At 36.6% G+C, this 17,085-nt stretch overlaps 1 protein-coding gene and 1 long non-coding RNA gene across 16 annotated transcripts in view; one reads left to right on the top strand and one right to left on the bottom strand.

The window, feature by feature from the left end:
• LOC121485486 overlaps positions 1–17,085 on the bottom strand; it is a 97,049-nt gene that overhangs the window by 14,918 nt on the left and 65,046 nt on the right. The gene's annotated exons all lie outside the window — the stretch shown is intronic.
• Positions 1–17,085, top strand: part of ZNF260 (zinc finger protein 260) — a 129,328-nt gene that overhangs the window by 61,473 nt on the left and 50,770 nt on the right. For 6 of the 8 annotated variants that reach the window (XM_041745896.1, XM_041745894.1, XM_041745898.1 and 3 more), the window contains 3 exons: positions 5,878–5,972; positions 6,911–7,037; positions 12,786–16,163. In XM_041745896.1, coding sequence (XP_041601830.1) covers positions 5,878–5,972; positions 6,911–7,037; positions 12,786–14,194 — 1,631 coding nt within the window. In that variant the 3' untranslated portion in view covers positions 14,195–16,163. Of the gene's footprint in view, positions 1–3,245; positions 3,372–5,877; positions 5,973–6,910; positions 7,038–12,785; positions 16,164–17,085 lie in introns of those variants that run through there. The other 2 variants (XM_041745903.1, XM_041745899.1) reach the window with 2 other exon arrangements.

Here is a 17,085-nt window from a genome sequence, read left to right as displayed (position 1 = left end):
CCTGGGTGGTGCAATTGGTTAGGCGTCCGACTTGGTTTCGGTTTAGGTGGTAATCTCCAGGTCCTGGGATTGAGCCCTGCATTTGGCTCTGGCTGCTAAGGTTTTGCTAAAGTCTGCTAAAGTTTCTCTCTCCCTCTGTCTGTCTGCCTCCTCCTCCCCTGCCCATGCTCACTCTCTCTCAAAATTTTAAAAAGAATAATGTCTTAATTTCTTTTTAATTTTTTTTTTTTAAATTTATGATAGTCACAGAGAGAGAGAGAGAGAGAGAGAGAGAGAGAGAGGCAGAGACACAGGCAGAGGGAGAAGCAGGCTCCATGCACCGGGAGCCCGACGTGGGATTCGATCCAGGGTCTCTCGGATCGCGCCCTGGGCCAAAGGCAGGCGCCAAACCGCTGTGCCACCCAGGGATCCCAATGTCTTAATTTCTAAAAAAAAAATCTCACCACAGGGCACCTGAATGGCTCAGTGGCTACGCATCTGCCTTTGACTCAGGTCATGATCTCAGAGTCCTCAGATCAAGTCCCACATCACGCTCCCTGGAGGGAGCCTGCTTCTTCTTCTGCCTATGTCTCTGCCTCTTTGTGCCTCTCATGAATAAATAAAATCTTTTAATAAAAAAAAAAAAATCTCACCCCATCTTCTGTGGGCCTTACAGGTTCTATTGTGTTTTTTTCCCTGTAATCTCCTGCCCCAGGCATCCATAGGTCTGCAGTCCCCCTGCAGATTTTGTGAACCATGGTGACTGCCACTAAATTCTGTGGCCCTTTACAGCAAAACATCTGAACTATGCCATCATTACCTGTCTGAACTCCAACTCAGGTAAAAGAGAGAAAAGTCCATTGAGCAGCCCAAAGACCAATTGGAATATTACAAATGAGGTGTGTTACTACTTCCAGCCGAAAGGAGGGAACTATGAAATAGAACAATTCTTCCAAATTGTGCCAGCACTAGAGTAAGGAGAAGTAAAAGCCTCACAAAGATTTCCTACTGTTTTCACTGTGGTTTTTACTTGATTGAGCATTTCCTTGTTGCCATAGGTCTAAGATTTCTAAAATCTGTATGAAAATATTTTAGGGATCCCTGGGTGGCTCAGCGGTTTGGCTCCTGCCTTCAGCCTAGGGCGTGATCCTGGAGTCCCGGGATCGAGTCCCACATCGGGCTCCTTGCGGGGAGCCTGTTTCTTCCTCTGCCTCTCTCTGTGTCTCTCATGAATAAATGAATAAAATCTTTAAAAAATTTTTTTTTATTTTAGCCAGTTCTAGAATTTAATTTTTAGTTTTTAGTTTTATTCTTTGATTCTGAAGGGCCTGGAGCTTCCAAGTCTGACATCTTGCTGTTTTCACTTTCTCATTGTGGTTCTGATACTTACTTCCCTCCCTGATCAAGACTTTTAGAATTTTTTTCCATGTGCTTATAACATTTGTATATCTTCTGAGAAATGTCTACTGAAATCTTTTGCCAGCTTTTTTGTTCTTGAGTTGTAGGAGTCTTTATATAATGTGGCTATTAAACCCTTATCGAGTGTATCATTTACAAATACTTTCTATCCTGTAGATTGTCTTTTCAGTTTTTCCAGTAATTTTCTTTGATACACAGAAGATTTCAATTTTTATGAAGCTTAATCTTTCCATTTTTTTCTTTTGTGCTTTGGTGTCTTAAGCACCCACTGCCGAATTTAAGGTCATGATGATTATTCCTATAGTTTCTTATATGAATTTTATATTTTTAGGTCTTATACTTAGGTTGTTCATCAATTTTCTTTTAAATTTATTTATTCATGAGACACACACAACACACACACAGAGGCAGAGACACAGGCAGAGGGAGAAGCAGGCTCCATGCAGGAACCCCGATGTGGGACTCCATCCCCAGGACTCCAGGATCACACCCTTAGCCAAAGATGGACACTCAACCGCTGAGCCACCCAGGCATCCCTGTTGATCAATTTTAGTTCATTTATGTATATATATTGTATATATTGTAAGGAAAGAGTCTATTTTCATTCTTTTGTATGTGGATATCCAGTTTTCCTAGCATCATTTTTTTTTTCATTTTTTAAGAATTTTATTTATTTATTTGACAGGACAAGCAGGGGGAGCAGCAGGCAGAGGGAGAGGAAGAAAGCAGGCTCCCTCCTGAGCAAGGAGCCCTATTCAGGGCTCAGTCCCAGGGCCCTGCGATCATGACCTGAGCTGAAGGCAGACACATAACCAACTGAGCCACCTAGGCGCCCCTTCCTAGCACTCTTTGTTGAAAAGACTGTCCTTTACCCATTGAAAGGTTTTTGCAGCTCTTGTCAGAAATCAGTTGCAGGGGCAGCCCTGGTGGCGCAGCGGTTTAGCGCCGCCTGCAGCCCAGGGTGTGATCCTGGAGGCCCGGGATCGAGTCCCACATCGGGCTCCTTGTATGGAGCCTGCTTCTCCCTCTCTCTGTGTGTTTCTCATGAATAAATAAATAAATCTTTAAAAAAGAAAAAAAGAAAGAAATCAGTTGCAGTGGGATGCCCGGGTGGCTCAGCGGTTGGGTGTCTGTCTTTGGGTCGGGGCGGGATCCTGGAGTTCCCAGATCAAGTCCTGCATCGGGCTCCCTGCTCGGAGCCTGTTTCTCCTCTGTGTGGGTCTCTGCCTCTCTCCCTCTGTCTTTCTCATTAATAAATAGATAAAATCTTAAAAAAAAAAAAAAAAAAACAGTTGCAGTGCCTAGGGTAGCTGAGTCAGTTAGGCATCTGACCCTGATTTTGACTCAGGTCATGATCTCACGGTCCAGCCCTGTGGCATGGGGATCCCCATTCAGGTGGGAGTCTGCTTTAGATTCCTGCTCTGCCTGTCCCTCTGGCCCTACCCCCACTCTCTCAAAAGTAAATAAATAAATCTTTAAAAAGTCAACTGACTAGAGATATGTGGGTTTAATTTCCGTTCAGTTCCATTCTGTTTATCAATATATCTAATACAGCAATGTTCAATTGGTTTGATTATTGTAGATTTGTAACTTTTGGACTGGGAAATGCTAGTCTTAATAATTTATTTTCCAGACTTTTGGTTATTCCGAATCTCTTGCAGTTTCGTATGAATTTAAAAGCATGTCAGTTTCTACAAAGAAGCCAGCTGGGACTCTGACAGGGGTTGCATTTAATATGTAGATTGTTTTAAGGAATATTGCGATCTTACAGTCTAGTAGTCCAGTTCATAAACATGGGATAACTTTCAACTTAAGTTCTTTCACTAGTGTTTTGTCTTGTCCCCAAGATTGTGAATCCGAGAAACCACCAAGGAGCCGACACCGGTGTAAGCACACGAGGGTGCTCAAGCTTAGCAAGCTCGAGCTTGGTCCAAGTATACCCATCACAGTAGAGCAGGAACTTGGACCCGGAGGTGGGTTACAGCTGGATTTTTATAGGCTGGTCTAGGGGATTTCCAGTAAGGGTTGGGGGGTTTCTCAAGCTCTTATTTCCTCATCCCGATATGGAACTTTCCATTAAGGGCGTGCTCTGTGGTTTTTCTTGGAATTGACTTGGGCTAGAGACCACAGTTGTTACTCATCTAGGGGCCAGGGGTGGGGGACATTTTCTGAATTTCTTGGGTCTCACATTTTGTATTTTTTAAAGTACACAGTTTGCATTTTTGTTAAATATTCTTTTGGACTGTTACAAATGGAATTCTTTTTCTTTAGAGAGAGAACATATGCATGCAAGTACAGGTGGGGTGGGGGTGGGGGTGGGGATGAAAGTGGAATCTGAGTGCAGCGGCCTGAGGCAGGGCTCAGTTTCATGACCTGAAGATCATGACTTGAGCCAAAATCAAGAGTCACTTAACTGAGCCATTCAGGTGCCCCAATAAATAAATAAATCTTAAAAAACAAAACAACCTTTCTTTCCTCAATCATGTCATTTGTTTTGGGGCTTTAAGGATATATCTTCCGAGTCTTATCTTCTTGATAGGCTGACCTTTATCAACATATGAAAGGTTTCTTATAAAAAGATTTTATCTTTTTATATCTTTAGATATAAAAGTTTAAGTACATTTGTGTCATATTTTCTATCCATTCTTTCAGTCTCTTTTAGTTGAAGAGTCTAATCGATTTGCATTTAATGTAATAACTGAGGACTTGCTCTTCTACCATTTTTCTACTTGTTTTCTATTTATACTGTATCTTCTTTGCTTTCTATCCCTAATCAATGACTTCCTCTCGGTTCCATTGATTTTTTTTGTAGTATACCATTTCATTCCTTTTTATTTACTATTCATTATACCATTTGGTCATTTTTTTAGCACTTATCCTGTAGATTTGAATTAAAGATCTGTATTTATGATGAACTGTTTGAAATAAAGCCAACTTTATTCGGAGGTCCTAAGACCATTCTCAGGTTCAGTGATTTGCTAGAAGGACTCACAGAAGTCAGAAAAGCTGTTATACTCAGTTATGTTTGTTTCCAGTGCAAGATAAAGATTAAAATCATTAAATGCCAGATATTCCAGGGACTAGAGGTAATCTACCAGGAGCTGGTTAAGGACCTACACTTCTGTTTGGAATGGGCAGGGCTTAAACATTTCAAACCTGGTGAGTCAAACCTTCACTGCATAGCAATTTAGGTCATGAGGATTATTCCTATAGTTTTTTTTTTAATTTAGTTTATTTTTTAAAGATTTATTTATTTACTTATTTATGATAGATACACAGAGAGAGAGAGAGAGGCAGAGACACAGGCAGAGGGAGAAGCAGGCTCCAAGCCAGGAGCTCGACATGGGACTCGATCCCAGGACTCCAGGATCGCGCCCTGGGCCAAAGGCAGGCGCTAAACCGCTGAGCCACCCATGATCCCCTATTCCTATAGTTTCTTATAGGAGTTTTATATTTTTAGGTCTTATACTTAGGTTGTTGATCAACTTTTTTTTTTTAATTTTTATTTATTTTTAAAGATTTTATTTATTTTTAGTATGGAAATATTTTGCTCCTATAATTGCTCCAATCTTCTTTTCTAATATGGTTAGTCCCAGATTATAACTTTATATATCATGTGCCCTTTAAATAGGTTTCTAATTACATTTTATGAGGTCTTTAAAGACATTGCAAAAAAGGAGGAACAGCAAACACAAAATACAATAGTACTGGCTTATATATTTGCCTTTTAGTTGCTTTAACCATTATTCTTTATTTCTTTTAGCTTTATTGAGATGTAATTGGCATATAACCTATTAGTTTTAGGTGTACAATATGATTTAACATAGGTAGGTATATACTGCAAAATGATTACCAAAGTCAATTCAGTGAACATCCATCACCCTATTCTGAGAACCTTTTTTCTTCTGATGACAACTTTTAAGATATACCATCTTAGCCACTTTCAAACATGTAACACAGTATCATTAAGTATAATTACTATCCTGGACGTTAACATCTCCTCCGTGACTGACTTTATGACTGGAAATATGTACCTTCCTTGAACACTTTCATCCATTTCATCCCCAGTATTCTCACCAGTGCCACGCCCAAGGTACATATTGCATTTTGTGTGTGGCTGCTAGACAGAAGAAAATCTCTCTCCCTTAGCTGCATTTTCCTGATGAGCAATGTTGATGTATTGCTTCTCCCAGAAAGATAGCCATCTAACTAGTAGTGAGGAAGCCTGAGTTCTTGACTGTACCAATATGGAATGGAGTATTTTTCTCACTAAGATGGGATGAACAAGGGAGCGTTTAGTGAGGAAGCCTGAGTTCTTGACTGTACCAATATGGAATGGAGTATCTGTCTCACTAAGATGGGATGAACAGGGAGCGTTTGGTTCAGATACTGCAATCTCTCAGCTTGCAATAGGGTTTAGATTTGCCTGAACAAATGTTTTTTCATTTGCTATATATTTTTCTATATAATTTTCACCAGTTTTGACGGGGGAGCATGTCATCAGAGTTCCTCACGCTGTCATGGCAGAAATGGAATTCCCTGGCCAATTCTTTACAGTTCTAAGCATGGACCATGTAAGTTGCTGGATCTGTCTCCTTTGTGACCATTTCCTTTTTCTGAATCTTCCTACCAAATAGAGCCTGCCCCACATTCTCAAGTTTTCACGTTCTAGTGGGAGTTGGAACTGCGCATAACAGTAAAACTCCTATGTGCCAGTCTATTCTCCAGAAGATGTTCAGCGGTCTTACTTGTTCAGGTTTTTGTCAATAGCAGCTATAGAGTAGAAATGGAATCCCTAGATGCAGGCATTTACCATACTTCTTGGATAAAGAAAAAGATATATCCATTTGATTACATATGGGCAAACTGTACTTCTCCTGAAGAGATGTGAGTTTCCAGTAGACTGGATTTAATCTTGACTGGTCTCTGTCATAGATAAATAGAGGATTGTAGAGTTTCAGAATTGGAGAATACCTTATCCAGTGTAAATGTCTAAATAAAATTAAGCCGGTATTTTTTCACCAAATAGACTACTCTATAGCCACTAAAAAGTACTTATTAAACAGTCTGTCATTAGAGGTAAAAGTTCTGATCAGGTCATGTTAAATAATTACTTAACATAGTATTAAACTTGGGTCTGCAAGAAATTATAAAGTAGTGTTCACATCTCATTTTCTAAGATATTTCAACTCACCTTTATTAACTCATGCAACAGGCATGTAGTATGTGTGCAATGTGCATGAATACACTATTTTTTTAAATTTGTAAACTTTTTATTTCCAGACATGCTTACCTAATTTAAAAATCCTATAGTATTCAAGAAGATTTCTCTGAATCAAATGGATTAAGTATAGTTCTGTTTCAGAGCACTTATTTCCTACTTTCCATACCATAACCTTCCACCCATGGCCTACTTTGGTTACTGTTTAGTTTACTTGCCATAATACAATCGTTTTTTTTTTCCTCAAAAATATTTCCTTCAATTTCACCTATATATGGTTTGTTGTTTCAGGAATTGGTGACATTCAGGGATGTGGTCATCAACTTCTCTCAAGAGGAATGGGAGTATCTGGATTCAGCTCAGAGGGACTTATATTGGGATGTGATGATGGAGAACTATAGCAACTTGGTCTCACTGGGTAAATTTATCTGCTTAATAGAATTTAAAATATGCTCTATTGAATATCAATATCAGTTGCTTTTTAGTAAACCCAAGGCTATCTTTTAAGAAAATAGGTACATTTCTTCTTCCTGTTTCCAGAGGCATGGGTTGAAACATTGTGTAGGAAATGACTCCTCCATTAAACACTTTCATCATTCTTTACGATGTTTGTACCTTCTTAGGACCTTCATATTTCTACTTTCCGTGATACTAGGGAATTTAATTTGAATTGTAGAACAGATACAGCATATTGTGATTGAAGTCAAAATTGCTATAAATGTTTTGTTATTTTCTAAACCACCTTTTTGAAGAATAGCTAAGAAACTGTGTCCTGATTCGTTATGATTATTAAAAGAATCTGCATAATTTATGTTAGATGGGTGAACAGAATTCATGTTCATGGGCTCACATGTACTGTCTTATACCCGTTTTGTGGTTAAAGAACTTTGCATTTAACAGTATTCCAGCAAGGATCTTTCAATGATTTAGAAAGCTACCTGTTTTTCTGTCAGATCACATAGTTCTTGCCATGTACCAGGCCCTGTTCTAAGCACTTTTAATATACTGAATCTTTTAATTCTTAAGTAACCCTTTAACTTGAATACTAGTTATATTATTTTGCTAAGACAATGAGTAGTTAGGCAACTTCTCTTGGATTACACATCTAATTCATGTCAAAAGGAGGTTTTCTACCCAAAGTAGTCTGACACAAAAGCTGATGTTAAGTAGTACAATAAATTGCCTCACAAGACAAAGAATTGGAATGTGTTTCAATAAAGGACTCTTTATACTTTGTAATTCTGTGGTCATTCTAAGGTGAATGGTCTTTCAATCTCACATTTCTCTTCTCTGAAATCTATCAGTATCATTTCAACTTGATTTATTAAAAACCAATTCTCTTAAGTGTTTTTATAATTATAGTTATTTTTTAAACCTTATGTTATATTTCTTTGTTGTAAGCAGGTTGTTCCATTTTTAAGCCATTTTTGATCACCTAATTGGAGGAAGGGAAGTTGTTCTGGAGGGTTGTGAGGGATATGACAAAAACAGAGGGCCAGGTGAGTGAGGGCTGGTAAGAGAGGAAAAGCCATCACCAGAGTAAAAAAGCCCAGGCTTGTCTGGGAGGTGGGTTCCTATGATGTTTTTGGGAAACTCCCTTTAAAGCCCTGTGGGAAAAAGCCCAACACCTGTGGAAGCCAATTAAGATCTTCCCCAATGCAACCAACATTTTTTCCACGATGTTTTGTATTCAGATTTATAAGTTATCTTGACAACATTTAATCACTGTCCACACTGAGATAAATATGGTGGTAGCCCTATGGTGAGAAAAAAATGGTACAGATCTTGCTGTTATGTAATTGATGCAATAGTGAGACGTATCATAAACAGGAAAACAAATAATTAGAAAATGTATCATATGTAGTGATAAGTGCTATAAGGAAAGGTAAAACAAAAAGAATAAAGAATAATGGAGAAACAGCGAGTTCACACAGTATAGTAAGAAAGAAATCTCTGTGAGGGGCACTGGAGTGGCTTAGTTGGTTAAGCATCCTACTTTTGATCTTAGCTCAGAATCTGATCTCAGGGTTTTGAGTTCAAGCCCTGTGGGAGCCTACTTAAAATTAAAAAAAAAAAAAGAAAATCTCCGTGGTCTTACCTTGTCATCCTATAAATATGTAGTTCCTTATTATCAATTTAACTAATGATTTCTACAATTAAAAATCTTCATTTATATCATTTTTTAAAAAGATTTTATTTATTTATTCATGATAGACACAGAGAGACAGAGAGAGAGAGAGAGAGAGAGAGGCAGAGATACAGGCAGAGGGAGAAGCAGGCTCCCAGCATGGAGCCTGCTTCTCCTTCTGTGTCTCTGCCTCTCTCTTTATCTATGTCTATCATAAATAAATAAATAAATCTTCTTTAAAAAAAAATATATTTTATTTATTCATGACACACACACACACACACACACACACACACACAGAACATTTATATCAATGTTTTCTAAAGCCGTCATTCCTTCTGTATTTATTAGTTGCCCACATGTTCTGTTACTAGCAAGGGTATTTATGTTCTTCATCCAATTATAGCTAGTGACTTAAAATGGTGCATCTGAAATTTTCTGACTTTTTCTTGTTTATGTCTCATGATGGATTAATTTTCATTGGTTCAGTTTACTTAGGCTCACCAGTGTGGATTCTTGATGCCCAGTTGTATGGATATCAAGAAATTTCTTATGGTGATTTTGCATACCTCTGACTCCATTCTTTAATCTTTAAACTTATTCATGCTTGTTGAGAATTTCCCAGGCTCACTCTATATTTTCCCTATTCCAGATCAGACACTTGAATTGATGAAGAGTGTATTCTTCTGCTCTTTTAAGTCTCTAAGTTTTACGGTTTCTGTTGTAGTTTTAAAAATCAATACTAGGTATTATTTTTACTTATTTACTTAGCATTTTAGTACATAAAGTTTTTTTCCCCTTCCGTTGATTTTTGTATAATCAAAATGGTGGTCTCATTAGCTCCTTCAGGTGATTTGTGTGTCCTATAAGAATAATGCAACAGTTAAATCATGTCTCCATGCCTTCCACCCTCACACTGTAGTAGTGTGTATATATTCAGATTTCTTGCTTACTGTCACAACAGTCAGGGGCATATCTTCTCCCTTCCCTACAGCAGATCATGGCTTGGATCTTTGTTTTAGGAGCTTTAGCTCATTACATGTTTTATTACCACAACCTGAGCAACAGGCATGCTTATGATTTTCTATTTCATGGGAGGTGAGTCTCTAACAGTTTTATCTGTCTAGCAAATTGATCTTTTCCAATTGTTATGGCCTTTGGGGTTTTTAATATCTATTTACCTAGAAAATAACTCACCATTTGTCAACATTTTCAAATTCATTAGCATAGCCATCTTAAAAAGTATACATTACTGGAATACCTGGGTGGCTCAGCGGTTTCGCGCCTGCCTTTGGCCTGGGGCGCGATCCTGGAGTCCCGGGATCGAGTCCCGCATCGGGCTCCCCGCATGGAGCCTGCTTCTCCCTCTGCCTGTGTCTCTGCCTCTCTCTCTCTATATATATGTCTATCATAAATAAATAAAAATAAATCTTTAAAAAAAAGTATACATTACTTACTTTAATTTTTTACAACTGACCCTTCAACAACACAGGTTTGAACTGTGTGGGTCAACTTACACATGAATTTTTTGATGCAGGTAGTACAATACTGTGTTTTTTCTTAAGTTCTTAACATCTTTTTTTAGTTTATTGTATGAATATAGTACATAATATGTATAACATGTAAAATATATGTTAATCAACTGTTTGTTATTGGAAAGGCTTCCAGTCAACAGTAGGCTATAAGTTGTTTTGGGGGGAGTCAAAAGTTATTTGAGGATTTTTGATTGTGCAGGGTATCGGCACCCTATCCCCAGTTTCAAGGGTCAACTGTATTTTCAATGTGATTGTTTTCTGAAATTTTTGTAATTTCTTTTTTTTTTTTTTAATTTTTATTTATTTATGATAGTCACAGAGAGAGAGAGAGAGAGAGGCAGAGACACAGGCAGAGGGAGAAGCAGGCTCCATGCACCGGAGCCTGACGTGGGATTCGATCCCGGGTCTCCAGGATCGCGCCCTGGGCCAAAGGCAGGCGCCAAACCGCTGCGCCACCCAGGGATCCCAAATTTTTGTAATTTCAATTACATTTCTACATTTGGTAGACAGTTTTATCATTTCTAAGGTAGAAGTGCTTTTTGATTTACTGATACTGGCATTCATTTACAATTTTATTATTCTGATCAAATATTGATTATACTTTTGTTTCATATAACATAATTGAGTCACAGGAAATTATTTTTGCCCTATATCATGCAATGTTTATCATTTGTTTTGGATTTTCCTCCAGTTATCCCATTATCTTCCTGCCAGTCTCTAGACAGTGTTCAACAGATACTTTATTACAAAGTGCCTTCCATTCTTGCCCATCTATACTGCCACCTTTTCTATATCATTCTGTTAGCTTATTCCCCTTTCAGGACTGCATAAGCCTTATAGTATGATTTATACCTACTATAGTATCTAAAATACTGATACTACCTTGTGGAATATGACAATGATTGGGTTTCAGTACAGATAAATGGAAAGGTATCTGGGAAAGAGCATGAAGGAAAACATTTAAATATAGACTAGGATTTCAGCAGGATAGATATATGATAGTGAAAAAGCTAGTGAAAAACAGTAAATAAAATTCCTCATCTTTATTAGCATGTGAAGAAAACCATGGTTCTGCACACCAAGGAACTAACAGCAATGATGAGACAGTATGTGTAAGTGGAGAGTCCATTAGAAAAAACTGTTCATAAGAACTACTCGTGTGTGTGTGTGTGTGTGTGTGTATAAATCACTGTGTCAGAGTTGGAAGGCATGGAGACATTACTAAAACCACTGCATTTGTCTTATACTTACATAATATTTTTATGATCAATTGTGTTTACCAGTCACTGTTATATTCCTTTTTGTCTTATTTAGATTCCTTTCATTTAGTGATTTATTTTCCCTGTAATTATCAACTGTTATGTCCATTGGAACTTGTTATTTCAGTGTCATATAATGATTACATTTTTCCTTTTGGAATTTAAGGAATAAGGCTAAATAGTATAACAAAATTACTGAATACATAATTAAAGAATGAAGAATGTGAGGGCAAGCAACTAGATATTGGAACAGAAACATAAATATGAGCTTACAATCAGTACCTTGTTTTTGAGGGTAGTAACTTTTAGATTTGCACAGTAAAATGTGAGTAGTATATAAAGAACCCATTTCTGAGAATGAAACATCCAATGGGTAGGAACTGTATTTGCTGTAAGAGGTAAAAAAAAGATTAGGTGAAAAGGGATAATGGATTAAGACTAGGTCTTACAAGCTCCTTATCCACAGTAAAGCATTTGGATTCTGTTGTTAAAAAAAAATAAACCTGTTTATTTTTTTTTAAATTTTTTTTAAAATTTATTTATGATAGTCACAGAGAGACAGAGAGAGAGGCAGAGACATAGGCAGAGGGAGAAGCAGGCTCCATGCACCGGGAGCCTGACGTGGGATTCGATCCCGGGTCTCCAGGATCGCGCCCTGGGCCAAAGGCAAGCGCCAAACCACTGCGCCACCCAGGGATCCCCAAAATAAACCTGTTTAAAAAAAAAAAAATCCCAGGGTGGCTCACTCAATTAGGTGTCCAACTCTTGATCTCAGTTTAGGTCTTGATCACAGGATCATGAATTTAAGCCCTATATTGGGCTCCACAATGGGCTTGGAGCCTACTCAAAAACCAAAACCAAAATTGTTAGTATGTTTAGATTATCAAATTGTGATTTGCGTTAGTTGTATCTATACATGATATTGGTAACAAATTCTACATCTACAGATGTAGGTCAGTTTATTTGGATTGGTTCCCAAACATTAGTACTAGACAAGCTTATTAAGTGATGATCAACACCTAAATGTCAGACCCACTGACTTCATCTGTTTCTCTTATCACAAACTTCACAATCTTACATTATGCTTTCATCATTCTCTGATCTTTCTTAAAACTTAATTGAGATATTTTAATCATTTACTTGTATTGTTTATACTTGCAGTTTTTCTCCTCTGCATTGTATAAATGTTTCATTTTTACGGCACATGAAAACAAAAATTGTTTTTCATTTCCCCTCTCTTTCAGATTTGGAGTCCAAATATGACACCAAGTGTTTATCTACTGGAAAGGATGTTGAAAACAATGGCTCTCAAGGGAAAGTAACAGAAAATAAATTCATTGGTCTTGAGAGCTGCATTTTCAGAAATGACTGGCAAAGCAAAAGCCAGACTGAAATACAAAGACCTGAAGTGAGATATTTCAGCCAAATGAAAATCATCTCAGAAAAAATGCCCAATTATAAACATAAGTCTCTTATATCACATCAGAGAATTCATGATAGCAGGAAGCTCTATGAATGTAAGGACTATGGGAAGGTTGTTAGCTGTGACTTAAATTTTGATGAATATGAAAGAATACATACTGGTGAGAAAAAATATCAATATAATGCATATTGGAAGACCTTTGAAGATGAACCACATACCCTGCAACTGAGTATACACAGTGATGTGAAACCTTGTAAATATACAGAATATGAGAATGCATTTAGTTTTTATGAAGACCTTACTATACACCGTAAAATGCATGATGATCAAAGGTGCTATAAATGTAAGGAATATGAAAAGACCATTAGAAGAGTTGAAGAAATAACTCCACTTCAAATAATTCATGATGGTGAGAAACCCTATGAATGCACTTTCTGTGGAAAATTCTTTAGAGTGCATGCACAACTTACTCGACACCAGAAAATCCATACTGATGAGAAACCTTACAAATGTATGGAATGTGGCAAGAACTTTAGGTTCCATTCACAGCTAACTGAACATCAGAGAATTCATACTGGTGAGAAACCATACAAATGTATACAGTGTGAGAAAGTCTTTAGAATTAGTTCACAGCTTATTGAACATCAGAGAATTCATACAGGTGAGAAACCTTATGCATGTAAAGAATGCGGGAAGACCTTTGGAGTCTGTAGAGAACTTGCTCGACATCAGAGAATTCATACCGGAAAGAAACCTTATGAATGCAAGGCATGTGGAAAGGTCTTTAGAAACAGTTCATCCCTAACTAGACATCAGAGAATTCATACTGGTGAGAAACCCTATAAGTGCAAGGAATGTGGGAAAGCTTTTGGAGTAGGTAGTGAACTTACTAGACATCAGAGAATTCACAGTGGTCAGAAACCTTACGAATGTAAAGAATGTGGAAAATTCTTTAGACTTACATCAGCACTTATTCAACATCAGAGGATTCACAGTGGTGAAAAACCTTATGAATGTAAGGTATGTGGGAAGGCTTTTAGACATAGTTCAGCCCTTACTGAACATCAGAGAATTCATACTGGAGAGAAACCTTATGAGTGCAAGGCATGTGGGAAGGCCTTTAGACATAGTTCATCCTTTACAAAACATCAGAGAATTCATACTGGTAAGAAACCCTATGAATGTAAGGAATGTGGGAGTGCCTTTAGTGTGGGAAAGCACCTTACTTAATAATCAAAAAAGTTGTACTGGTGTTTTGTCTCTTGAATGAAAGACACATACCAAGAGCCTTTTGTTTCTGAGTTTCACTGGGAAAGTCCATGCAGTATAAGAAGTAATCAAGGGGATTATGTTGCTCTTTTTTTGTTTCCAGACTTCCTGGCCACTCTATTTAGAAGTAGAAGTACTCAGTGATAGGTGATGTGTACTTTGTTTTGTTGGATAGTGCCAAATATTTCTCCCTTATGTATCAGTTAACAGTCATTATCAGTTTAAATAGGATGGTCCCTATTGATTTCTGATACGTATGGAAAATGTGTTTCACTAATTATTAGAGTCAGTTTCACATGAATTTCTTTTACAGGCATGTTTTGTTTACAATTTTGGTGTTCTTTTGTTTATTCAGTTTTTTGCTTACTAATTTGTAATATTTTTCAAATAAATCTTTTGCATTATAAATTGTTATATATGATGTACTTTTTCCTCCTCTAGAGAGTTAAAACTTCCAGTCACATCCTATGTGGTTTTAAAGTCTTATGGCCCTGCATGGTATTTATGTAGATTTTTTGTTTCATTTTCTATTGTCTGTTTTAATGGTACATGAGTAATCTCCTTTCCATTGTCATCAAATGATTTCTCTTAAAATATCTGTTTTGACATTACAGACTTGCCTAAATACCTACTACAACACAATTCCTTTAAAAAGCCTTTGACCTCTAGGCAGTATCAATGAGGATCCAAAGTAAAGAGGCACTTTTAAATATTTTGTAAAATTAAGCCATTCTTATCTGTCTCTTAGGTTTATTAAAGGAAGGGGAAATATACAACTATTGGCAATAATTATAAACTTAGTGGCTCAGTTGGTTAAGTGTCTGCCTTCAGATCAAGTCGTGATCCCAGGGTCCTGGGATTGAGCCCCACATCTCTGCTTGGTGGAGAGCCTGCTTTGCCCTCTCTTCGGCCTGCTACTCTGCCTACTTGTGCTGTCTCTGTGTCAAATAAAATCTTTAAAAAAAACTCATAGTATTTAAAAAATAAACAGTAAACTTGTTTTAGTTTTAGAGAGTTTACAACTTTATTACCACCATGGTTTCAACTGGATTTTATATATTTCTACTTTTTTATTCCCTGCCAGTGTTACCTTGCTGGGTTTTGGCAGTTTAATAATAAACAGAACTTTCATTTTTAGAAAGGAAAGGAAAAGCAAAAGAAAAAATTAGCGAACAGAGATAAAGTTGCAATCTTAACTGTCTACCTATTTCTTTAGTAAAGAGAGCTGACCTAGTTATGCAGTTAATGTTAATTATGAGCCACACTAGTTATTAGATTTTTATAAGAAAATTTACCTATTGTTTAGATACATTTATGTCACTATCACATATTAGATTTTTACTTTTCAATTTAGTCTTCCCTAGAATTTTTGGACTTTTTAAAGTTTTGCATTACCCAGTAATAGTAAGCCATTTTCTTACTGGATATATTTAGCTGTTTTCTTTATTCCTGATTAGTATTTTACTTAAATTAGCACTTTTAAAAAATATATACTCGGTAGGTATTTCATATGCTACAAAATAAGAGAATGAGTCTCTGTTACCCTTTTTATTAGAATATATGCTATTTCATATCTTTTAAATAGTTCAACTCTATTATAGTCATTATTAATATTCATTCAACTTACTGAAATATATAATGTGACCACACTGCTGATTTTGCTCTCTCATCCCATTATATTTTGTTATTCTGAGTTACCATCAATACTGATTGAATACCATCAATCTCTTCTTGGTGTAATACTTTAGAACTGTGTGCCTTACTTTTTTTGTGTTGTTTTTTTTTTTTTTCTTTTGCTGGCTTGAACAGATTAAAACAGTAAGCTGTCTAAACCTCACACAGACACTTAAAAATTAAAAACAGAAACAAAATAACCATGTACTTGGCACTTACTTTTTGAAATGATTAAAACTTAATAAATACAACAACATATCCTTATTATGCCTCCCTTATTGTAATACAACTATATTTTGGTCAAATTACATTAACATTTTTCTTTAACCTTGTTAAGAACTCCTGTCATTTCACAGACTGCTGGTACAATAAACAATTATGCAATTATTGCTGCTACTTTTTTTCCTACTTCTATTTGGTGTTCAAATTAATAAAACTTACATTTCCATTCTCATTTGGTCCTTCATCCTTTTCACATTTTCCCAAGTCTACTTAGAAGCTTTGGTGGCTTTTCCCCAAAATACAAGAGAATATTCCAGACCTATCCTGTTTATTGATGCAGTGAACTATGAAATTATCTTCCAATGATAAAATCCTTTTTCAGTTTAATGGTGAAGAATTCTAGTTAATAAGTGTAAAGGGAATGAGGCAAATAGGAAATCACTCTAATAACAGTTAAAATTATATGCAAAATTCATCAATGGCTACTAAATCTGAAGGTGAAAATTTAAAGAGAAACAGGCAATTAGAGAATTGTATCAAAGTATCTATCTCAAATACATAATTAAAAGGAGAAAACATTCCATATACCTACCACCTTCATCAAATGATCACCAGTAGTAAGATATTGGGATATATACTACCCAAAGTGAGGCACTAGGAAGGGTATACCACATGAGTAGTATTCTGACTTTAAAAAAGTGTAACTATAATGTAATCGTGAAGGAAACTGCAGACTGAAAATGAACCTTCCAGAAATCCATGACCTTCAAAGGTCATGAGGGGCAAGGGTAGTGTGAAAAACTCTCAAAAGATTGGAGGAGACTAAGGAAACTTAACAACTGAAAACAGGCAGGAATTTGGATTTGATCTTTGGAACATTAGTAGAGAAAGCTTTGTGAAATCTAAATAAAGCCCGTACTTTAGGGTTGCATAGATGGCTCAGTCAAGTGCCCAAC

Source organism: Vulpes lagopus, chromosome 2, assembly GCF_018345385.1.
Source record: "Vulpes lagopus strain Blue_001 chromosome 2, ASM1834538v1, whole genome shotgun sequence".
Classification (NCBI taxonomy): domain Eukaryota; kingdom Metazoa; phylum Chordata; class Mammalia; order Carnivora; family Canidae; genus Vulpes; species Vulpes lagopus.
This window is presented reverse-complemented; position numbering and strand designations above follow the sequence as displayed.